This window comes from Impatiens glandulifera, chromosome 6, assembly GCF_907164915.1.
Source record: "Impatiens glandulifera chromosome 6, dImpGla2.1, whole genome shotgun sequence".
Classification (NCBI taxonomy): domain Eukaryota; kingdom Viridiplantae; phylum Streptophyta; class Magnoliopsida; order Ericales; family Balsaminaceae; genus Impatiens; species Impatiens glandulifera.
In genome coordinates, this window is record NC_061867.1 from 40,294,902 (window position 1) to 40,321,796 (window position 26,895).

Genomic DNA, 26,895 nt, shown 5'->3' on the forward strand with positions numbered 1-26,895 from the left:
TTAAAATTGATTTGAAGATCCCAATTCACTAAATACAGGAATAGTGTTGGTTATGTATATCTTCGATTCGAAACCATTCAAGCTTCTACAGCTGCTCAAGCAGCAATGCATAAGAGGTGGTTTGCATGCAAGATGATCTCAACAGTATTTTTGGTAAGCCTCTTTTTTTATCCTATTTTTATTGGTAATCTATATATATATAATGATGCTTAATTTTTAAAGTGTCCGGATTGCCGGGTCGAGAGCTGTGGTTAATTTGGATATATGTGAGAGTAAATGGATACTTGGGTCGGATTGTGGGTTGACCCGCCCATAAACGGTTAAAAATAAAAATAAAAATGTTATAGGTATGGTTTGAACTTGCAACCTAACAAAACAAGTTTATTTAATCCTGTAAAGATAGTGTATACCAAGTTGTTGTTGTTGACATTAATTTCAGATGAAAACCATTACAAACTTGTCAAGGGGGAAAGAAATTGACTTAGACGAACTTCAAAAAAGAGCAAATGAAGCTCAGATAAAGAAGGTATTATTTATCTATTTTTTGCGTCTGTTTCATGCTTTTTTAAAAGACTCGAGGAAGAGGAGGAGGATGACTAATTGCTCTTTCTTTATCAGCACTACAAAATATCTGGACTCGAACTAGGGATATCCTCTGTAGCTGATGCCATTGTAAGCAGAATTGCTGCTCGCGATGTCTTGTGAACCAGGAACTAACTTATATATAAATTTGAAGGCTCTATTCATTCAAACTTTTCTTTGAATTATAATGCAGTATAAGAATTTATTGTTTCTGTCTCAGTTTATTTTTTACTTTATAAAGGCAAAGTTTGTATTAACATATTCTAGCATTTGTACAGTATTGGTACTCTTCAAAATTTATTTGCATAGAAAAAGATATTTAAAACAAAATAATATGGTCTAAAAATCCTTCCAACTGATAAATATACAAAGATGCAGATACAAAGGTAGAGTAATAATATGGAAAGAAGGCAATCAGAACGAGTGGGCTTAGGCACATGTATTCACATACCATAAATCATCTATGAACTCAATTGCTTGGGATCCTCATGAATTTGGGTTGTGTCTGGCTTGGGATCTTCAGATGGAAACATCTCAATTTTCACTTCTTGATCCGACGGTGGTTGGGATAATTCCATGATAGAGCAGGCTCATCTTGTAGGAGTAACATCAGTTTCTTGGGCCCCTTCTATTCAGAAGCTGGTGTCTGGTGGATGTGATATTACTGTGAAAGTATAGAAGTTGACATCATCTGGATTATGGTTGTGATATGGACTAGTGTGGGGAAGGAAGGTGTAAATGTAATTATAAAATCAAGTACATGTAACCCAATACAAATAATGTCCTAAAAGACATAAGGTCTTATAATTGAAAACACAATTGAATTGTGGATAAATGCAATATTAAAGAACATATTGAAGCAATGTACATGATTCATAATTTATCTCATTTTTAGAACATTTTTATCTATACACTCAAATGCAGCTTCAACATTCATTCCATCTTTTGTTGAAGTCTCAAAATAAGGTATGTTACCCTTCGAAGTGCACCATGCCCTCGCTTTCTTCTCTGAAACCTGAAATCCAGAGAGCAGTATGTATACAGTGATCAGTAGCCAAAATAAGTTAGGAAATATTTTTAGTTATTTTCTGATGTCAAAAAATGATTCAAACATACTGCCCTATTGTTGCCACCATCAACATCTACCTTGTTACATAGGACCACAAATGGAAAGTTCTCAAGGTCATGTGGGCTAGCCTAAAAGACCCCAAAAAACGAATAAAATAGTTAGTTCAATAAATTTATGAATTTTTTAACCAAAATAGTTAGTAGCTGAAGCAAAAATGACTTCATCACATTAACATCATAGACGAGAACACAACAATCAACCCCTCGATAAAAACCACGCCAAGGCTTTGGAACCTTTCTTGTCCTGATGTGTTCCATATCTACAGGGATTGATTACTATACTAAGAATATTGAGAAATTAAATGTATAACTTGTGTAATGAAAATTGAAAGTAGAAGTGAGACATTTAGTCCATCACCAAACTGACATTTCCATGTTCAACTTATTAATGAATGAAAATGAATAGAAATTATCATCTAACCATTATATCAAGTATATAGGACCATATTGGCATATTCAACCTAAACACTTTTTTCATTGTAAATCATTAGGTGTTTGAATCCCGTTGTTAAACCCTAAATAAAATGGCACGAAATTTAACCTCATTATCCTTTTGTGGCCACCAAATACATTCTTTTAATGTGTTTAAGGATCTTGAAAAAAAGAATCTAGTGCTGATATTACATACCAATTAAATAATCCAATCAAAATCTAATAGTGAAGAAAGTTGACCTGCAAAGTTAAGGCTATGTCTTCAAACTTCAAATTGCTGAACTTCTTTAGTTAGGGAATCAGCTTCAATAGAAGCCTTATACTGATTGCTAAACTTACGATTCACATACCTACAGAGTCGAAGCAATAAATAAAATACTGGACAAAGAAATACATCCAAGAACTTCAACAAAATAAATCATCATCAGAACGTAGGGCTCCACATGATTCTTATGTATTCATCAATGACGTCTTCCCAACCTAACAGAAGAAGATGAAAGATATATCCATGTCACCAAATCAAAACCTCGAACCTTAATATACAAACGAAATCAAAAGTTGTCATTCACTTTTCTTTCTATTCCTTGTAGAATCGCAGTCGCAGAGATTCTTCAATCGTTTTCTTTCGTAGTCTATTGTAAATCGATATGAAACCCTAACTGTCTTCTTTGGTAGTCTATTCAATCGTATATGCGAGAATTGTTTAAAATATATGAAAACTGAATATGATAACTTTTAAAACATCAAATGCGAGAAATATACCATTCACGCATTTTCATCTAAAACGCGTTAATCAACTCACGCATTTTAGATGAAAATGCGTGAATGACATTTCTCGTAAATGAGCGATAAATCAGGCGCGCGAGGGGTATTTCAAACTTTTCGCAGAATAAAAAGACCCATTTTGTAAATATTAGCAGGCGTGGGCCTTTTTTTGAATTAAGGCACTTATGAGGGTCATTTCATTAAATTTCCCTTGATTGATCCCTATTTGGTGTAAGTGGTAAGTCGAAAGCTTATAGTTTATATAATTCAATTGCATAAGTCTAGATTTTATCTTTAAAAAAGAGAAATTATGAAATTAGAAAATAGACTTAGTAGAGACATGTTAAGAATTAAAATGAAAAAGTCAAGTTCTGAAAGAAGAAAGTGATAGTGAACTTGAAGAAGGAGAAAATAGTGAACAATATTCAAATTAACAAGAACAAAAATAATAAACACTTCCAATCAAAACATCACTAATGATGTAGCTTCAGATTCAATTTATGAGAATTGATTTAGAAGACTGAGAAGGTAACATAGAAGAGCACCTGCATGATAAAGAGATTATGAACTATGATGAAGATTAGGAAACAAGTCAAATAGTACTAAATGTCAAAATGTATTAACAACTTTTGAAGAGGCAATATTGAACCCAATGTGGCTAGAGGCTATAATAGTCAAGGGTGCAAGGAGAATAAGAGTCAAATAGGTATTTAAAATAAAGATAAATAAACATGAAAAGTTTAATAAACACAAATCAAGACTCGTGGTAAAGGGTTATGCTTAAAAATATGGAGTTTGTTACAATAAAGTTTTTTTTCAGTTAATAAAAGTCCAAGTATTAATTTCGATCTTATTTGTATATTTGGTTTTATTATAAGTTTGATATTAATGTTAACACATTTTAAATGATTAATAAAAAATTGTAATGTCTACATAATATTCTTCTAGTGTCTTTTTATGTCTCAAAATTTATCATCAAGATTTGCTCACATAGATTTACCACAAATCACGAGGTGATCACACATTACTTGGAGTTGTGTATAGTGATATTATATAAAAAAAAATTAAGTTTTAATTGGCTTCCTTAAAGAACATTTATTTACCAAATATTTTTTATTCATTTTGTTTTTGTGCTCCAAAAGATCATTATTATTTATAATTTTTCTTGGATCTTAAATTTATGTATTTTCATTTTATGGGTAACTTGTAAAGTTCATGTCTATGATGGTTTGTATAGAATAACTAGAAATGAGTTTGTGTTTGAGTTTGGAAATGTGTAACTAGTTGATTAAATAAATTAAGTGAGTTGATGTTAAGTTTAAATGTGTTCTCCAATGTATTATTTTTATTTTGAATTAATGTTTTGTGTATATTAAACAAATATTCAATTATTAACAAATCATTGAAAAACACGTTTAAACTCAATATCAACTCATTTAATTATTTTTTCAACCATCTATACATTTCTAATCTTAAACTTATTTTCTAAATATTCGATATAAACCATCCTAGACATAAACTTTATAAGATAATAAAATAATTAATATAAATTAGAGTGACTAGCGTTTGTGATTTTTTTTTCAAAGCACAAAAAAATTAAGTTTAATGTATTTGTTAATTTAGTTTTTTGGAAAGAAGTCAATTTACACTAGAAATTTAATAAGCACTCTCAATATATACAATTACATTTTGTAAATGTGTCATTAAATAGTGATTCATTGTCAACTAATAAAAATTAGAGTTAAGGAATTCACGTTTCTTTTTATAAATAAATCAATTCATTAAGAAATATTTTGTTGAAGAGAGTATACAACCACAATTAGCTCATGATTTATTCATGCACTAGCATGATTTCCTTTAATATATAATTCATGAACTAAAACATTTGTTTGACAATGCTAAAATAGTTTTCTAAATCTCAAACAAAATTTTATTATTCTATATAAATTATCATACTTAATATTTCACTATGTATGAATTCACTATAACAATTTATATATTAGTAAAATTTTGTCTATTGTTATTGTCTATTTTAAACTAGTTGGTGATAGATTTGATAGATTAAATTAAGATAAAATTGAGAGAATAGACTATATGTATGTTAGTTAGAAACTAATCAACATTAGTGTTTCTTTAGCACCTTCTCCCTTTTATCTATCTTAGTTAGATATAAAGTAGGTATAATTTACATTTATGTGCATAGATAATATCAGACTTTAAATTTAATATAAATCATTTATAATAGTTAAGTATCTGTTTGATTATTTTTATAGTTGGGCTTCGGTAATTTAAGAAGATGAAAATCGATTTCAGTTTGAATTTTAAATAAATTGGTAAAGCACATAGTTGTAGGTAAATACACAATTAACCTGTTAACTCTTTACCTCATTCATGACCCATTTATATTACTGAAATCCAATACAGTGTACATCCACATGCTAAAGAGTTTTAATGATTTTCTTTCTACAAATAAGATAACAAATAGTTAAAATTTATTATAAAAGTAAGTAATACAAATTAAACATTATTAGTAAAATAAAACTAGTGATGAAACCTATATATTAAGAAATCAATTTTTTTTAAAGTATAAATAATTATGAGTTACAATACTTTAGGACAAATATACATACTGTATATAATATATAGATTAAACATACAAATTCAGCTATATTTTATTAGAATAATATATCTCAAATTATATATCAATAATTTATCCATCCAAGCACACCCTACTCATCTTAATATCAATTTCAAAGTGAATTTTATTGTCCTAATATACATATACTAATGAAAAAATAATAATATCATCTTACTCAAAAAATAGTATATTTTCTTACAAATAATTACATATCATTCACTTACATCTATAAACTAGTTTCACTCTTTAAAAGAGAACTATGTATTAACATTCTATTTTATAACTTGCAAATAAATTAATAAATAATATTTAGACATAATGATAATCTTATATTAGATCGAATATATACTCAAGATTTTTTTAGAATTAAATCAATAAAAAAAATTAAAGATCTTATAGAGAAGATTTTAAATCAAATAAAGAATTAAGACATTTCCAAACTTATTCTTGAGTTACATACAAAGTATAAACTCTAGGAGCTGACTATCAACACAAAATCAATCTAAAAGAGTCTTTTACTTATATATAACTATAACATCCAACTATTAATAAGTTCAAGTTTGCACATTTGTAGCATACTGTCCTAGAATTGAGGAGTGGAAGGTGGTGTCATTTGACCCAAAAGGATTTGTGATAGAAAAAATAAATATAAAGAGACGTTTATAAGGAGGAAGAGAATTAAAATAGAAAGTCCTATTTATGTTTTTCAAGAGGTGATGATAGTGTCCAGAATTAAAGAACAGTCTGATTAGTATCGGACAAGTTCAATAGAAAAGAGTAATCATATTAGGCAAACGAGGGATTTGCACGTTTTACCATCCTTAGAAATGTCTGTTTATGACTTAGTCAATAACTAGAAACTGGATTTTTGTGATCAATATTGTTGCACTATCTAATAATGATGAGACCACTTAAAGTATCTTGTTTTCTAGTCAATGATGAAGATGTTTCTCAATTCTGGCACCATAGATTGGGTCATCTCAATTACAAGAATCTTCAAATAATGTTGACAAAAAAATTGGTTAGAGGCTTATTAATTAGATATCAAGGTAGATAGTGTGTACTCATTGTTTTGATGGAAAAAAAGACCGAAGAAGAGCTCTTGGAGAGAATCAAAAAGTTTGTAGTTAAGTCATTATGATAGTTGTGAAACAATAACACCAACATCTCAAATTGGAAAAATATATTTTCTCACTTTTATAGATGATTTATGTAGAAAATTGTGGACCTACTAAGTGCAAATTTTCAGATTTTAATGTTTTTAAAAGCTTTAAGTTGGTTGTTGAAGAGGAGTTCCAAGAATCATTAGTTTACTTATGTAAACTGATAGAGGGGGAGAGTTATATTCTCTAAAGTTTATTTAATTTTGTGAAGAGAATGGGAAACAAGTGAATTATCACTCTATGTCATTATTAATTCAAATTTTTTTTTTTATCAAACATTTATAATAATTAAGTGTTTGTTTGATTATTTTTATAGTTAGACTTTGGTAAATTGAGAGATGAAAATCAATTTCAGTTTGAATTTTAAATAAATTGATAACACACCATCTCTTATCTCTGTAATTTACACAACTAAACAATTAACTATTTACCTTATTCACATCGACCGTTCATATTTCTGAAATGCTTCGAATATGATGAACTTTCACATTCGGATGAGTTTAGATGACTTCCTTGCTACAAAGAAGAGAACAAACAGTTAAAAGTCATGATATACAAATTAAATATTATTAGTGAAATAAAACTAGTAAAGAAACCTATGATAGTAAAACGTAAAATATAATTGTACTTGAAGAAACCAATTTTCTTGAAACTGTAAATAATTAAGAGTTGCCTTTGATGACAAAAATATATATATCACATACAAATTAAACTATATTTTATTATAATAATATATCTCAAATTGTATATCAATCCTTTCTCCATCCAAGAATGACATACTCAACGTAATATCAATTTCAAAGTTATTGTCCTAATATAAAATTTCAAAGTTATTGTCCTAATATAATGAAAACAAATAAATATAAATTAAATTGAAAATGTATAAATAACATCTTTAAACTATTTACCAAAATGTATCCTAAAGCTGAATGTTGAACGTACCCATCTTAAAGATATAATCTCATCTTACTAATAAAAATATATATTTTCTTTCTATTTAACATTAATCAAAGTAAATATACAGTTATATATTTATAGATATTTAACTCTATAGCCCGCTTTTAATTATACATTGTTAATCGTATTCCCTAACCGTTCTAGGAACAATACTATGTTTACATCAAATTACCGTTCTAGGAACAATACTATGATTCTTTTTTTGGGTTAATTAGCTAGAATTTACTATATATTTAAAAATAATTTGATGTAAACATACACATTTAATATCATACTACTATAATATTTCAACTCAATCAAAATCAACACTAATAGAATCTTAAAATATTTTCTTAAATTATAAAGATCACTAACATAATCATTATTTCTTTCCTACAAAGAAAAAATATACTCAATAATCACTATCAAAATTAAATTTTAAAGATAAATCACATAACATTCACTTACATCTACAAACTTGATTCACTCTCCAAGAAAGAGCCCTGTATTATCAATCTCTTCGATAACCTGTAAATAAATTATAAAAATAATCTTTAGACATAGTAATAATAATATTATATATTGAATTGGATATATACTCAAGACGTTAGAATGAAATCAATATAAAAAACTTCAGAGAAGAGTTCAAATCAAAACTCTAATAACTCAAATCTAATGAAGAACGGATAAATTTACAAATCTATTCATGAATTATATATACAAAGTATAAACCATAGTAGCAGACGATCTACAAATAAAAAATCTGAAAAGTCTTTTACTTACATATAATTATAAAATCCAACCAAATTCAAGCTTACATGCCGCCGAATAGAATTGCGGAATGGAGGGTGGTCTCATTTGACCTAAAATGATTTGTGAGAGAAAAAATAAATATGAAGAGACATTTATATTTTGAGAGAGTGAGAGGAAGATAATTAAAATCGAGAGTGTTATTTAGGTTTTCGAGCAGTAATAATAGTTCTTAAAAATACAAATGAGCCCAAGTAAACTATTGGACCTATTTGTCGGCCCACTTTCTTTTACATAAATACTCGAAGAATTATATAATTAAAAATTCTAATATTGTGACTTTGAACAATATATACATATATATAATTGAAACAAACCAATTAGTAAAAATTATAAACTATAAAATAAAATATGAATTCTCAAGATAAAAATTAACACATACGAAATTTTACAATTATTGAGATAATCACAAATTGTATCTGTATAAAAACCGTCTTAAATTTAACAATAAAAATTATATCAGTATAAAAAATTAATATTGGTAATGTAAATGATATATGGAATAATAATCTTATGATTGAATCTACACGTTTATAAAATAGTCTAACGTTTAAAATATTCGTCCAAAGACAAAAAAAATCAAAATTCTATAGTCATCTTACCATAATTAATTTTCCTCTCGATTTTCGAGTCAGATATTAACCCAAAATGGTAGACGTGATATTAGTATGTTTTAATCGTCGAAATCCTCTTTTCTGATAATCCTTTCGAACCTCGTAAAATAAAAAGAGATAACGACATTTTGATAAAGGTTGTTCGTGTCTCAACATATGAATAAAATTCATATCAAATTTGTTATTATGACATAATGTCTAAGTTAGGTCATGATGTTGAAAATAAATTAATAAATAAACAAGGCTTTAAGACAATATATAATAAACAAGTGTAAAAATTAAAATAAAATAAAAAAGGCCTAAAGAAAATAATATTTTATATTTATTAGAAAATATTTATATAGTAATTTTATATGTTTTATAATTTATTTAGGGAATGGATACATAATAACTAATGACAAAATAATCAAAATACATAGAGCATAATCTAATTGGTTAGGCTTATTGACCCACGGAAGAGACCATGAGGGCATGGATCCTAGTTCAATGAGCAGAGTAGGCCAGGCTATAAAGGCGTGACCCACAAGCGAGACCAAAAGGGCATGGATCCTATTTCAAGGAGCAGAGTAGGCCAGGCTCTAAAGGCGTGGAACGGGTGCACATATTACGTGCATCAACAAGGAGTAGGGCACAGGTTACTCAACTTGGCGGAAAACTTTTTCTATTTGAAAAATTAATCTTGCATGTTAAATCTCTGGTCAAACACCTAACATGAAGGTGAAATCCTATGGTCAATTGGGCAAAATGAGACCTGACCTGGTCGTCTTTTAAATGCCTTGGTAGTGTCACTTTCTTATGTGGTTTCTCTTTCTTTGGCAAATAAAGACAACAATAGCAAATTATTACAAACACTTCACTCTACTAAGAAGCAAATTGAAGAAACCAACCGGCCTCTATACCCGATTTATCGAACCAATTCTCAAACTAACCTTGTTTCACGTTCAACTTCCCAAACTAACATACTTTGTTCATTCATTCCCAAACTAACATACTTTACTATTCAAACTCAGTTTTCTTATTTATTTTTATTTTTTAAATTTATATATATTTAAATTAATCTTTTTTTATTAAAATATTTAATTTTTTTATAAATTAGATTGTTTATATTTTGATGTATATATTTACATTATTATTTATATTTTGAATTATTATTTTTATAAATATTATAATTTTAATTTTAATATATACATTTACATTTCAATTATTATTTATTATATTATAATAAATATTCACCCTACAATCCTCATAAATAATTAATAAATACTAATATATTTTAACAACCATATATAATAATTTAATAATTTATAAAAATAATTACAATCATTCTTCTCTAAATTACTGACAATTTTACTCAAAATAATTTTTAATTACGTTTCGTATAACCTTCTTGGCCACACCTCTCACAAATTTTAATGTGATTATTCATGTATAACATTCTTGGTCACACCTCCCACAAATTATAATCTTTCGTGAGTTATCTATTTCAATTAGAATACACTGACTTTGACTTCGTTAATTTTTCTCTTTCTCAAAATTTCACTAGAATAAAATTATCATATTTCTCCCAATTGAGAACGTCTAATATTGATTTTCTTGAACATATCTGAAATCGTTAACACTATATTTTATGCTATGTTTGTTCGTTGATAAATATTTTTTACTTATATTTTTATTATTGTTTCTCAGATGCTTAATCTTGTTATTTTTCCATTTATTTGGTGACACTTTGAACGATCGTGTTTTTTTTATGATTTTTTTGTCATTATATTTAAACCATTCTCGTTTATATAATATTTTTTAAAATAAAAAGTTATATAAAATAATAATTAAAATTAAATATATATTAAAATATAAATAATTAAATTTATAAAAAATAATAATTTAAAATATAAATTTAAATATAAATAATCAAATTTATAAAAATAATAATTTAAATATTTTAATAAAAATAATAATTTAAATATATATATATATATAATAAGTTTAAATATAAAAAAATTAAAAAAATAAAAATAAATTAAAAAACTGAGTTTGAATAGTAGAGTAGGTTAGTTTGGGAATGAATGAACAAACTAAGTTAGTTAGGGAAGTTGAACGTGAAACAAGGTTAGTTTGAGAATTTGGTTCCGATTTATTTTATTTTTACCAAAACTCAAAACAAAATTGATCGAATATCACACATCACCATAGTAAAGTATTACAATTCTTCAATGACTATATAAACATTATGACATCAAAAAAAATTGAAAATCGGATTATCACATTTATTTATTTTTAAATTAAATAAATCAATCCAAAGCCTTAATTGGCCGTTCATAAATATGAACACACATTTCAGGACACTTATATAACGTCTATGACTCGATGTTCTTGAGGAAGAGCTTAAGAACATGAATTTTAAAATCTGTGTACATATAAGGGCATTTTTTAAATAAACATAATAATATAATTTTAGTCAAAAAAAAGTTCATACATGTAACGTGAAAGGTCTTTATATCAGCACATCGATGTAGTATAAAATATTTATATAGTAATTTTATATGTTTCGTAATTTATTTAGGGAACGGAGAAATAATAACTAATGACAAAATAGCCAAAATACATGGAGGAATAATCCAATTGGTAAGGCTTATTGACCCACGGGCGAGACCAAGAGGGCATGGATTCTAGATCATAGAGTGGAGTAAGCCAGGCTCTAAATGCATGGAATAGGCGCACAGATGATGTTTATCAACATGGAGTAGGGCGCAGGTTAATCAACTTGGCGAAAAACGTTTTCTATTTGGAAAATTATTATTGAATGTTGCGGGATTTGATCTCTGGTTTATTGAATGTTGCGGGATTTGATCTCTGGTCAAACACTAAGGTGAAATCTTATGGTTAGTTAGGCAAAATGAGACTTGATCGTCTTTCAAATATCTTGGTAGTGGATCACTTTCTTTGGTTGTTTCTCTTTCTTCATAAATTAGCTTCAAGTGATGGAACGAAAAAAATTTAATGAAACACCACCACTTTAATAAATTGTGTCGTCCTTCATTGTGTTGGTGTGGTAAAAAGGAGAAAACGCGTTAGGATGGCGACACTACTAACGCTAACACCGAAATCATATTTGATTTAAAATATATTTTAATAATATACATTATATATAAAATTTTGATCAAAATATTTAAATAATAAAAATAATTCAAAATATACTTGTATATTAATTTCGCACACCTACTTATGACTCGTGTTAACCTCGATTGTAAAACAAAGAACAACACATTTATTTATAACATTACGAAAGGACACCAAAATATAAAAAATAAGAAATCACATTATGATGATGACACTATTAACGCTAACATCAAAATCATATTTATGAATATATTATATGTAGTAAATCGATTAAAATAAAAAAGAAATTAAAATATATTTATTGATATATTAATACCACACACATGTATTCTTAGTAACTTGTGTCAACCTGTATGAACAATGAAGAAATTTGTATCCCATCATTGTTTATACAATCACTAATTATAGAAAAGCATTCTAAATAAAAGAAGGGCGTTCGAATTGTGCACATTACTTGCAAACAAAGAAAGAGTAAAGGATAAATAGAGGTTTAAATGAACAGTAAGGAAAAGTTGATGTTGATGCTGAGAAATAATATATTCACAAAAGAAAGAAGAAATTATATAGAAAAAAAAGAATAATAACGTTTGAAGGCAATGGAACTTAGTCAAAGAGGAAATTTCTCATTTGAATTAGACTGTTAAAGTTCTAGGTTTGGTATGTTTTATATCTCTTACTCATTTGGTTTAATCAAAGTTAAAGTTTTAGCTTTGATCTTGACACATTTTGGATTGTCCTCTACTTTTGGTTACTTTAATGAAATGACATCAAAATGAAACTGTTTCATTGAAAAAACAATGAAGAACACATTTATGAAATGAAGACAATGCATCAGATATTAATTAAGACACATTATGATGACTACATTACCAACGTTTATACTAAAATCACATTTGATTTAAAATATCTTTTATTAATATATTATATATAAAAAAATATATCAAAATATTTTAAAAAACATATTCAAAATATACTTATAAATATATTAATATTCTTCATATATATATTCTTAGTGACTCGTGTCAAACTCAATTGTTATAACAAGAAACTTGACGCATTTATAACATTACAATAAAACACAACAACGTTAAACGAAAAAACGCGCGTTATAATGGTCGATAAAAAAAGTCTTAATTTGAAATATATTTACACATATTAATACCGCACATGTAAACTAATTAACATGTGTCAACCACGATTGTAAAATATGGAACAATACAATTATGACATTACAACAGTACGACACAACATCAAAAATAAGAAAATGCGTTTTGACGACGACACTACTAACGCTTATGCTAAAATTACATTAAATTTAATATAAATTTATGAATAAATATTATATATAAAAATTGACCGAAATATATAAAATAAATTAAAATATACTTACATGTATATTAATATCACGCAAATTAATGTTTGGTGACTCGTGTGAACCTCGATTAAAAAAATAAGGTACAATGTATTATACCATGACGACATTATAACCCAACGTTAAAACCAAAATTATACCCCAAAATTGCATTTCATTAAAAATATGGTTTTATTAATATGTTATATATATAAAAATAGATCAAAATATACGTATCGCTATATGAATAATGTACATCTACTTGTCGATTATAGAACGAGTAACAAGAAACAATACATTTATGACATGACAATATGACACTACAACGACAAAAGTAGGAGATACATTATGGTGACGACACTAGTAACACATTAAAGGTAACAACAAAATCACAATTAATTTAAAATATATATAATATCTAAAAAAATATTTAAATTATAAAACTAAATTGAAATATAATGATAGATATTAATAAATTGCAATATATACATGCTCAATGAATTGTGTCAAAACTCAATAATAGGATGGTAAAACAACACATGATTTATGACATAAGTCACATATCTATATATATATATATAATGATGTTTGATGTTTAATTTTTAAAGTGTCCGAATTGCCGGGTCGAGAGCTGTGGTTAATTTGGATATTTATGTGAGAGTAAATGGATACTTGGGTCGGATTGTGGGTTGACACGCCCATAAACTTAAAACGGTTAAAAATAAATTTAAAAATGTTATTTGTAGGTTTCGAACTTGCAACCTAACAAAACAATTACAACTCTTTAACCAACTAGGCTAACAACACTTTATATTTAAGATTCAACACCAAATTTGATGAACGCGAGACATTTTAACAATAAAAATTCAAATTTTTAACTAACTAATCTATATATATAATGATGCTTAATTTTTAAAGTGTCCGGATTGCCGGGTCGAGAGCTGTGGTTAATTTGGATATTTATGTGAGAGTAAATGGATATTTGGGTCGGATTGTGAGTTGACCCGCCCATAAACTTAAAACGGTTAAAAATAAATTTAAAAATGTTATTTGTAGGTTTCGAACTTGCAACCTAACAAAACAAGTACAACCTTCTAACAAAATAGGCTAACAACACTTTATATTTAAGATTCAACACCAAATTTGATGAACGCGAGATATTTTAACAATAAAAGTTCAAATTTTTAACTAACTAATCTATATATATATAATGATGCTTAATTTTTAAAGTGTCCGGATTGCCGGGTCGAGAGCTGTGGTTAATTTGGATATTTATGTGAGAGTAAATGGATACTTGAGTCGGATTGTGGGTTGACCCGCCCATTAACTTAAAACGGTTAAAAATAAATTTTAAAATGTTATTTGTAGGTTTCGATTTGCAACCTAACAAAACAAGTAAAATCTTTAATCAAATGTGATTGAGATGTGGTTTGTCGAAAGATAATAGACCGGTATCATTTGAAAGTGGTTAAAGAAATATGAATCAAATATTTAATTGACCAAAGTGTGAGGTCACGATACTAATTATTAAAAAATATGAATCAAATATTTGATTGACAAAGTGAAAGTGTAAAGTCACGAAATGAGAGATTTATTTGGAAAAAATATGTGATGAAACATGTGAGAAAATAAGTTGTTTTATCGAAGTGAATAAAATGTGAAATGAGAGCGTTATATTTTTTATTTTAATAATTTTAAATATTAAATAAATATTATTATAATTTTTTTAATTTATTTTATTTTTATCATTATCCGTATGTATCATACGGAAATCAATTGTGATAGTAATAAATAAATTAAATTAAATTAAATTAAATTAAATGACGGGTCCAATTTGATTAGGTGTTTTAATTAGACGTATACCTGAATGCTTAAATTACTTTTGATTAAGATGATTAACTGGTGAAATTATAGAAGGTATAAATTGTTTTTGTTTATATGTTTATACTTTATAGAAGATATAAATTTTATAAAGTATATACTCTAAAGATATATAAGATAGTATAAAAATTATTAAGATATGATATATACTTAATTTGAAGTATAAAAATTGGTAAAAGTTATATTTATATGATATATAGTAAGAGGATAAAATATAATTATTAAGATATGTATATGTAAATTAATTGTGTTTTAAATTATTAATATTTAATAAATTTATTATTATAAATTAATAAATATTTTATTAATTATTATTTATTACATTTAATAAGCTTGGGACACTAATTTGTATTATTTTTGTAGTTTAATTTACTCTAATTTTATTATATCATATTGTATTGATTTGTTTATTTATTAATTTTAATAAAAGTTTAATTAATATATACATTTTTATGTGAATTATATTGATTTAATTTAAATGTTATTAATCAATAATAATAAAATAAATAATCAATTAAGACATTCTAATTAGTGAATTATTTAATTTAATATTATTAATCAATTATAATAAAATAATTAAATAATTAAAATATTTTAAATAAATTGAATCCTTAAATTTTTATTCTCGAGCTAAGTTAATGGCATAAATGAATAATAAATAATAATAATTAATATAAAATAAATATAATATTTTAACAATTAAAAGCAAATTTACACTTAAAAAGACAATTATAAGTTTATACCATAAATATAAATTGCCTAAAGTATAAATTGGAATTAACAGAAATATATATATATATAACTTTTTTATGTATGGTTTTTTTTTTTGTTTTTTTTTTTATTTTCATGTCACGACATTCTTTATCGTTGTGTTGTGTGCTTAACCATTTTTTTTCTTCATTTTTAATATACATATATATTTCTCAAAAATAAATAAATTATAATTTAAATACAAATTATACTACCATTATCCCCATAAAATTAATATTTATATTAAATAAAAAAATCACTCTTAATTTAAACTTTAATAAATTTTCAACTAGATTATAATTGACAATATTTTATTTTTTAACTTTATATTAAACAAAAAAAATATGTATTACTTATATTATATTTGTTATTTTTATCTGATAATTAAGTTAACGTATATAAATATTTGATTTAAGTAGATGTGCAATCATAAGCGATAATGGTTTATTTAAATTTTTATTGGATTTTTTATAAACAAATTTGTTTGATAATAAAATTAGATTATTTGTTTTGTTAATTGATTAAATTAATTATTTAATATATATATATTTTATATTATAATTTAATATTTTTTTAGATTTTAATTAATTAATGTGTGATTCAATTATTCAAAATTTTAATAGAGTGATATTTAAAAAAACATGTAAGGTTAAATATATTGAAAGTTTAAAATACTAAAATTTTTGACCAATTTTTTTAAACATAGATGAGTATATTTTAATAAGTTTTTATTGATTTTTTTTTATTTTAAATAGAATTGAAAAAATTAACATGATATATTAAAATTGCGAAAATATAACTTAATTTTATATGGACTAAATTGTTGTTGAAAATATTACACATTAAAATGATTATTGTTTTGAGATATTTAATAAGAAAACAAGAAGTCTAAATACACTTTTTAATTATACATGATTTGAATAATAATTTTTTTATTATCATTTCACTCCTAAACTATATGCACTTTTAGTACAACTAAGTTGATTAATTTGAAAATGAATCATAATATTAATAATGAAAAAAAAAATAAAATAAGTTTCGATGTCAACTACATGATTTATTTGATTTTGATCGAAAAATTCAATAATGTACTATCAACCAAAATTATATTTGAGCGGCTTAAATAAATAATAATTAATTATAATAATTAATAAAAAATAAATACAATTATTTATATGTATAATATTTTAATAATAAAAAACAAATTTACACCTAAAAATAAAAAGACAGTTATAAGTTTATACCATAAATATAAATTGCATAAAGATATAAATTTGAATTAACATAAATTTTTATATATCCCAGAAATTGTATACAAACATTTTTAAACAATCTCAAAAATCCCCATTAGAGTTTATTTGGCTTATTATATATAGTTCACATTATATTTAAAAATAAAAATAAAAATAAAATCATTTTTTCTAATGTTGGACAAAATACAATGATTGTGAAAATAATAAAATTATATAAAAAATAATATACATTATTATTTTTACACTAAATAAAGTTATAAAATCATATTATAATTTAAATACCAGGGGGATGTTTTTTCGATTAGATATTGTGACGACCTTTGATGTAGTGTCAAAAGTCTGACTACGACGTATCAGGAAATTGTTTCATTATTATTTCCATTGTTATATGTAAAAGTCATTGTTAAGGACATGTTTGATTCTCGGTCTAGTGGTTTCGTTAACCGAATTAGATATAGAAAGAATATAGAGACTTCGTCCCATAATAGAGTTTTACTTTTGGTATGACACAAACAAGTATCATCGTTTAAACAAAACATTATGCGTTGGCAAAATATGTATAGTTTTCATGTAGGGCATAACTACAAGTTGTTCGCTAAGATGATTCCATATAATTTTTATTGGGAAAAACTTTAGTAATCAAAGATTTTATCCAAAATATCGTTCTTTGGATGGAGCGTTATTCACTGTGGAATAATAGATGATATGTGCATGAAAAAATGTTGCATTATGGCTAGTCGTATGTGTCAAAAAGTGGTTGAATTGATAACTCACTTACTTTTACATTGTCGATGAGTGACCAGTATTTGGAGCATTTTATGGAGTATTACTATGATTCATTGGGTGAGCCCGAGTCTTTAAATAGTTACTGAGAAGTTTGAATTGATACGACGGATATGACAGATCTACATATTTGGGTTATCATCCCAATTATTCTTTGGTGGACTATATAGAGAAATCGTCAAACTTTCAATGATCATAGTCGTCAAATGCGTATCATTCATATTACTATTATTATGATCCTTTCTGAGATTGTGTAGGAAAAACCAGTAGAGTCTGTCGGGAGAGTTAATCGTTCTTCTCGAGCTCGATAACTTTTTAATTATTATTTTTTCTTAATTTTTATTTGTTATTTTCATGTCATGTTTTATTATTATTATGTTTAAATAATTTTTTCAACTTTTAATATACATTTATCTTTTAAAAAAATTACAATTTTAAATACCAAATATATATATGATCACTGGCTATCCATAAAAAATAATTTTTTTTCAAATAAAAAATCATTCTTAATTTTAACTTTCATAAATTTTCAACTAGATTATAATTGTAATGGGTTATTTTTCAATTTTATATTAAGAAAGAAATATGAATTTATTCCTAAAAATATTATATTTGTTATTTTTGTCTAACAAGTTAACATATATAAATATTTGATTTTAAGTCTAGCATATTTGAAAGTAGATGTACTAGAAATTTTTATTGGTTTTTTTATAAACAAATTTGTTTGATAATAAAATTAGATTATTTGATTTTTTTAATTGATTAAATTTTAAATATTTTATATTATAATTTAATAAATTTTTTTATATTTTAATTAATTAATGTTTGATTCAGTTATTCATTTTTTTAATAGAATGATATTTAAAAAACCATGTTAGGCTAAATATATTAAAATACCAAAAATTTTAACCAGTTTTTTTAAACATACATGAGTATATTTTAATAAGTTTTTATTGATTTGTTTTTTTTATTTTAAATAGAGATGATAAAACTAACATGACATATTAAAAATGAAAAAATATAACTTAATTTTATATGAACTAAATGTTAGTTGAAAATATTACACTTTAAAATGATTATTGTTTTAAAGAGTACAAAAAAGCAAGAAGTCTAATTACACTTTTATATAATTATATATATTTGAGCAATAATTCTTTTATCATCATTTCAATCCCAAATTATATGCACCTTTAATGCAAACTATGTTGATTAATTTAAAAATATTGAACCGTAACATTGTAATAAATAGAAAAAAAAACAAGTTTTGATGTCAACTATGTATTTTATTTGATTTTGATCGAAAATATCAATAATGTATACTCAACTAAAATTTTATTTAAACTACTTAGTTTGAAATAAAATAAAAAATAAAATAATGTAAACGTCTAAAACTCAAATCATGAGTTATGTTTGTTTGGAGATATATAGTTGCATTCCACTACATATCTACCCATATAGTTTTGCAAACGAATTGAATTTCAATTTTACTTAGTTTTATGCATACTCAATATTGAATTATTAGTGAAATTGTTTCATGGCTAATTTAAAAATTAATAGTTGTGATGTTAGATCTGGATAACATAAAATAAAAATGAGAGTTTTTTCTTTTAAAGAAAAAAATACCTATTAATTGAAAACTATAATAAATGCAAAGACTAATATCACTGTATTTCAAAAAGAAAAAATATATATATATTGACTTGATTGGCACCTTCAAGAATTATTGACATATCAATTCAGTCTTCTATTTTATTAATTTAGAATTTCCATGATATATAATATTGCAATAATTATGATGAGAATTTCAAATTTTACAAATATAAATATATATAATTAAAATTAATAATACATATATTAAATAAAATATATTATATAAATATTAAAATAACACATATATTTTATTTTATTTTATTTTATAAATATAATATATATAATTAAATTTAAAAATTATAAATTAAATAATTCAAATAAATATTATAAACTAAAATAAAATACATTAGATAAAATTTTAATATTATATATTAAAAAGAATATATTATATTATGTATTAAAATAAAATATATTACATAAATATTAAAATAACTGATATATTTTATTTTTATTTAATTTTATAAATATAATTAAAATTAAACATTCTAAATTAAATATTTAAATAAATATAATAAAATAAAATATATTATATAAACTTTTAATATTATATATTAAAATAAAATATATTATATTATATAAATATTAAAATAAAATATATTACATAAATATTAAAATAACATATATATTTTATTTTTACTAAATTTTATAAATGTAATATATATAATTAAAATTAAAAATTTTAAATTAAATAATTGAAATAATTATTATAAACTAAAATAAAATATCGTACACTAAAATAAAATATATTAATATAAAAAAAAAAATTTACAGAAAAAACTAAAACCTTTCATTTTTTTTAATAAAGTTACATCACATATATATAAATATTAAAAGTTTTAATAATGGTAAAATATTATAAATATTGTAAATTTATATAATTTATTTTATTTTAAAGTTTTTTTAATTGATATTTTTATAAATATTTTTAGATTTATGTAATTTATTTAAAGATTTATTTTATTTAAAATTTATATTATATATTTTAGTTTATTTAAATTATTTAATTTAGTATATTTAGTTTTAATTATATATATTATATTTATAAAAATTAAGTAAAAATAAAATATATCTGTTATTTTAATATTTATATAATATAATATATTTTATTTTAATAATTATATAATATAATATATTTTAGACTTTTCTTCTCTTCTTTGTTGCTCCTTTGTCGGCTCTTGCTGCTGCCGTAACATTAAATTATTTAATTTTAGTATATTTAATTTTAATTATATATAATATATTTATAAAATTAAGTAAGAAAAATATATGTTATTTTAATATTTATTTAATACATTTTATTTTAATAATTATATAAATAATATATTTTATATTACATAAACTTTTAATATTATATATTAAAATAAAATATATTACATAAAATTTTAATATTATATATTAAAATAAAGTATATTATATTATATAAATATTAAAATAAAATACATTACATAAATATTAAAATAACTAATATATTTTATTTTTACTCCATTTTATAATATAATATATATAATTAAAATTAAATATTCTAAATTAAATAATTCAAATAAATATTATAAACTAAAATAAAATTATGTATACTAAAATAAAATACATTATACAAACTTTAATATTATATATTTAAAATAAAATATATTATATTATATAAATATTAAAAGTTTAGTAATTGTAAAATATTATAAATATTGTATGTTTATGTAATTTATTTTTTTAGTAATCGTAAAATATTATAAATATTGTAAGTTTATGTAATTTATTTTTTTAGTAATTGTAAAATATTCTAAATATTGTAAGTTTTTGTAATTTATTTTATTTTAATGTTTTTTAATTGAAATTTTATAAATATTTTAAGATTATGTTATGTATTTTAGTTTATAATATTTATTTAAATTATTTAATTTAGTTTTAATTATATATTATATTTATAAAATTAAATAAAAATAAAATATATTTGTTATTTTAATATTTATGTAATATATTTTATTTTAATAATTATAGAATATAATATAATATATTTTATTTTAATATATAAAATTAAAAGTTTATATAATGTATTTTATTTTCAAATATAAAATATTGTCAAAAATATTGTCAAAAATATTGATTCTCTTTTATAAAACTCTATTATACAAAAACTTTTTTAATATATTTTTAATATATTTTGTTTTCATTTTTATTTATTTATTTTTAATATATTAAAATAGAATAAAAAAATTATTCAATATTTGAAGTAATATTATATATATTTTTTAAGAATATAAATTGTTTTTTTGTTATAAAATAATATTATAAATTAAATTAATAAATTATTTAAAATATAGTGTTAAATAAATAAATTATTTTATTTTAATATTTGAATATATATATATATATATATATATATATATATATATATATAACCTTTTATTTATATGTTATGTATTTATTATATTTTATTAATTTATTTATATATGTATATTTATGAAAATAAATAGTAGTTATAAATATTAATAATAAAAATATATTCGTGTCAATTATATATTATCTTTTATTTTAATATTTATTATATAGTTAGTTTTAAAACAATTCATAATATTTTAATATGTTTAAATAATTCATAAATAATTATTATTTTTATTTCTAATAAAATAAAAAACTATTATTAAATTAAATATTAAATAAAATGTTTATCTAGAATACATAAATAATATAAATAATATATATATATATATATATATATATATATATATATATATATATATATATATATATATATATATATGTGTGTGTGTGAGTTTGATCAATTTCTTAAATATATCCATACTTAAATTATTTATTAAATTAAAGAAAAAACTAAATCATATATAACTCCAATTAATTAAATGACTTAAATTAAGAAAAAAAATATTTTGTTTAGATAAAGATGACATTATTTATAATATCTTGATATATATATATATATATAGGTTATGAAAATAAATGAATTCCCATGCGAACTTATTTTAAACAACAATGTCCTCCACTTTAAAATTCATCCGTACTTACAATATTCCAACAAATGCTTAAACCATTAAAATAAAACTTTATCCATGATGATCATTTATTTCAGACTCAGGTAATTCCTTAAATGGAAAATATGATTGAATGGAGACTATATATTTTCTACATTACAAATGAGAAAAAAAATAGTTACTTATAAACAACAAAGATAAATAGCATTTTGAGGTATTATTAGAAGAAGAACAACCTTATGACTTTTAAGGTTGCGCAATGTCATAATCAATTATTTTTTTCCACCTTCAACTTCTGCAAATATGAGGCTTAATCCTGAGTATCTCCTTTGCATCTCATTCAATTCATCTTCCATACATTTATGCTTCTCCATCAACACTTCCATTTCAATATTCAGGTTTTCACTTTAAATTATGAACTTATCATATACAACTCTATCAACACTTCTATTTTAATATTCAAGTTTGCACTATAAATTATGAACTTATCATATACAAGACATATCCATGAATTAGAGTCGTGATATGTTTGAAAAAATTGGGATGATCAAAATAAAATAAAATAAAAATTATGAATAAAATAAGTGAATTGGAGAAACAAATAATGAGTCCTACACATTTACACATTTTTACTGTAAAAACCTGAGGCGTAACATAGATTTGTCTAGTAATGACAACGGTACTCTACCCGTCGGGTAGTGAAGTATACATCCTTGTACCCGATTTATATTTCACTATTCGATTCTGAACCCGACGTGTATCTCTAATTCTATCCCTACCTCCGATTCGTCGGTACCCGATGCCCGACGAGAACCCATTACCCGATTAAAAAAATTAATTATAAGATTATAAAGATTAAAGAAAAAAATATAATTATAATAAATAATTTTAAAATTAGTAATATCAATGGTTAAAAATACAAATAAAAATATTAATTATCTATCTACTTATTTATTTGATAAATTTTGAAAAATATAAACTAAAGTGAAAAAAAATATAATGAAAATTGAAAAAAAGTTAAAAGATTGAATATGAAAAATTATTAGAAAAAATAATATTTTGTTATTAAAGTAAATTGAAGATCAAGATTTATGGTTGAGAAATATTTTTTTGAAAGTATAAAATTTTAAGGATGGAGAGTAGTGTATTTAGGATGATATTTGGAGTTGAGTGTGGACAAGATCAAGTTAAATGATGTATTTATGATGATATTGATAACGATGAAACATTTGAAAAGTCACCTTAAGTTTTAATGAAAAAAAAAACATTTAAATTTTATATAGTCGGGTGTCGGGTTTGAGTTTCGCACACTCCCCATCCCTGTACCCGACCGAGTAACTTAACGAACAAATGTTATTAAATTTGTTAATATGTATAATTAAAATATATTATATAATATTATTTCATATAAATAATATTCTAAAAAAAAATTTAAATTGTTTATAAATAAATTAGTTTTTTCTTTTACCCAAACCAAGTCTTAGCTCGGAATTTGTGCATTTCTAAGCTAGTGTATTAGTATTATTGGGGAAATTTGATGGAATAACCCTCATAAGAGGGTTATTACCACTTTTAACATGTCATTTATAATTTTATCATTTTTGACTTTTTGCCGAGGCAAAAGGTCAGTTTTACCCTTTATTTAAAAAAAAATAAAAAAAATCAAATCAGTAGTGCGCCTTTCAGTTACTGAAATGTCACTTTCTTCTCCCCTTTCCCTCCTCTCCACCAACCGTCCTTTCCCCGTCCTTCCTTCATCATCATCAAGGTTCTTCATCATCAAGCTTCCTTCATCATCAAGCTTCCTTCATCATCAACGGATCCTTCCTTCATCATCAACAAAACTAGAACGTCTTCAACATTCAGGTTAGACCTTCGTCGTTTTAGGGTTTTGTCGTTTAGAGTCTAGGATGTAGGTTAGGTCATGGAATAATGGTTTTAGAGCTTGGCTGATTTGTTTTACAGTGAAATATACATCCGACGAAGGTGACGAAGGCGACAGTGCATCTGTCGCAGGCGACAGTGCATCTGTCGCAGACGACAATGCATCTGTCGCAGGCGGGAAATGCATCTGGCGACAGTGCTTATTTAAATTATTTTATATTTTCTATAATTATATATTAAATATATATAAATGTTCATGTAAAATCATTAACACATTTATGTAAAAACATTTATATGTTAATGTAAGAGCATTTATACCTTCATGTAAGTCAGCAAAAAAAAAAAAAAAACAAGCACTACCAGGTGAAGCAAGCTTCACCTGAGGATTTACAGCACTCAAATGAGTAAAACAAGCACTACCAAGTGAAGATTGCTTCGCTCAATATTTACAGCGCTGATAGAAGTGAAGCAAACTTCACTTAAATTTGATGGAATAACCCTTATAAGAGGGTTATTACCACTTTTAGCATGTCATTTATAATTTTATCATTTTTGACCTTTTAAACTTATCATTGGTGTGTTTCTTTCTTCAGCTGCATCTTGCCCCTGCATAAATGGAATGAATCAATTAGTTTAAAAGTTAATATGATAAGTTCTTATGATACTATTTGATCTAGTGAATAAAGCTTGAGGACTTATTTGATATTTTTCACCAAACTATATTAACTATAAATCAAATCCATTTGAAAATACTTCTGTATTCAAACGGTGTTAATATCACAATGCATTGGTCAAGAACTAACCTTTAGGGATTCATGAGAGCAATTAGTAGTGGCGATTCGTTTTTCCAGCTCTTCGATTATGTTTCGTAGATGTTTGTTGTCGTCGTACGAGGATGACTTTACTTGTTTAAACTCGTGACATTGTAGTATTAGAGTCTCCAACTCGGATTTTGTACTGTCAAGCGTTCTCTTCTTTACCTCCTCTAGATTACCAATTGCAGTTATTTCATCCATGAACTCATCTGCTTCCTCCATGGCTTTAGTAGCTATTGTCTCGTTTGCTTCGGACGTGGATGTCATTTGAAAAGACAGCTTTCTGAATTCCTTCTGAAGCCTCTCAGAGGTACTAGCGTTTTGTAAGCAAATCTTTCTTAGGGATTCCTCAGATTTTATTGCCCTTTGTTGATGTTCGATTGTAGAGCGAGATACAGTATCTAGATCAGCCTTGAATCCTTCAGCCTGGTTTTCGAATGTGAAGTTCGTGTTTGCTTATGATGTCAAAAAAATCCGCTAACTGTTCTGATATCTTCTTCATCTCATTTTCCAGGTTCTCTATTTGGGAGAGTTCGTATTGCATCTTCAGTTGCTCATTATTCTTTTGTTCTAAGGTTTCATCTAAGTCGTGAATTGCTAGGATTAACTCGGAGTTTGATTCCTGCCTTTTACAGAGTTGCAAACGGAGGTTGACATTTAGGTCATTTTCATAACTCAGTTCTTGTTTGAGTTCTTCAAGGAGATTGAACGCATTGCCTCTATTGAAATGCAACCTATCTTTAGCTTTTGCTTCATCAAGACGTTTATGGAAGGCTTTATAGTTGTCGCATTCTAGGTTGAGAGCGTCTCTATCCTCTTTCAGAGTGACGACCTCTTTTGCTAGATCCTGCGCTCTCTTACTTTCCTTCACGATTTGCTTTCTCAGAGTCTGAAGCTCCATATCCGTTTCAGGTTCTTCAATGTTGTTCGGGGAATCATCTGTAGTAGTGAAATCAGAGAATGCTGTTTCGTGTTCAGTGACGGTGTTATCATTCTTCACTGCTCATTTGGAAGGAGTTTCTGTGTCGAAACTGCTATCAGAACTTGAAATTGTGAAATTTGATCCACTAGATACGCGATGATCATTCCTATTCAAATCATCCTGCAATAACGTCAAATGGAATCAAATGTACATACTGCCGATGTCAAATAGAGAAGAATTAACACCTTTGACATAAGAAAACTGTAGATCTTCTGATTCATCTTCCCTGATCTCGTTTCCTTAGTGAATTTCATTGTTTCATAAACAGGATCCATCCACCGATCTCGAACCAATGCTTTCTCTAATCTCGCTGTGGGCTTCTCAACATCCTCCGGCACTAGAGATATTGTAAACGCATCTCCTTCCACCTTCCACAT

The 26,895-nt window shown here is 24.5% G+C and overlaps 1 protein-coding gene across 1 annotated transcript; it reads right to left on the reverse strand.

Annotated features, from left to right (window-relative positions):
- LOC124943596 (ras and EF-hand domain-containing protein homolog) lies at positions 1 to 26,895 on the reverse strand. The gene is given in 12 exon segments (XM_047484083.1): positions 1 to 79; positions 1,473 to 1,597; positions 1,699 to 1,779; positions 1,840 to 1,925; positions 1,928 to 1,970; positions 2,383 to 2,409; positions 2,411 to 2,495; positions 2,600 to 2,622; positions 25,525 to 25,900; positions 26,019 to 26,535; positions 26,581 to 26,638; positions 26,704 to 26,895. Coding segments are annotated over 12 exon segments (1,692 nt in total).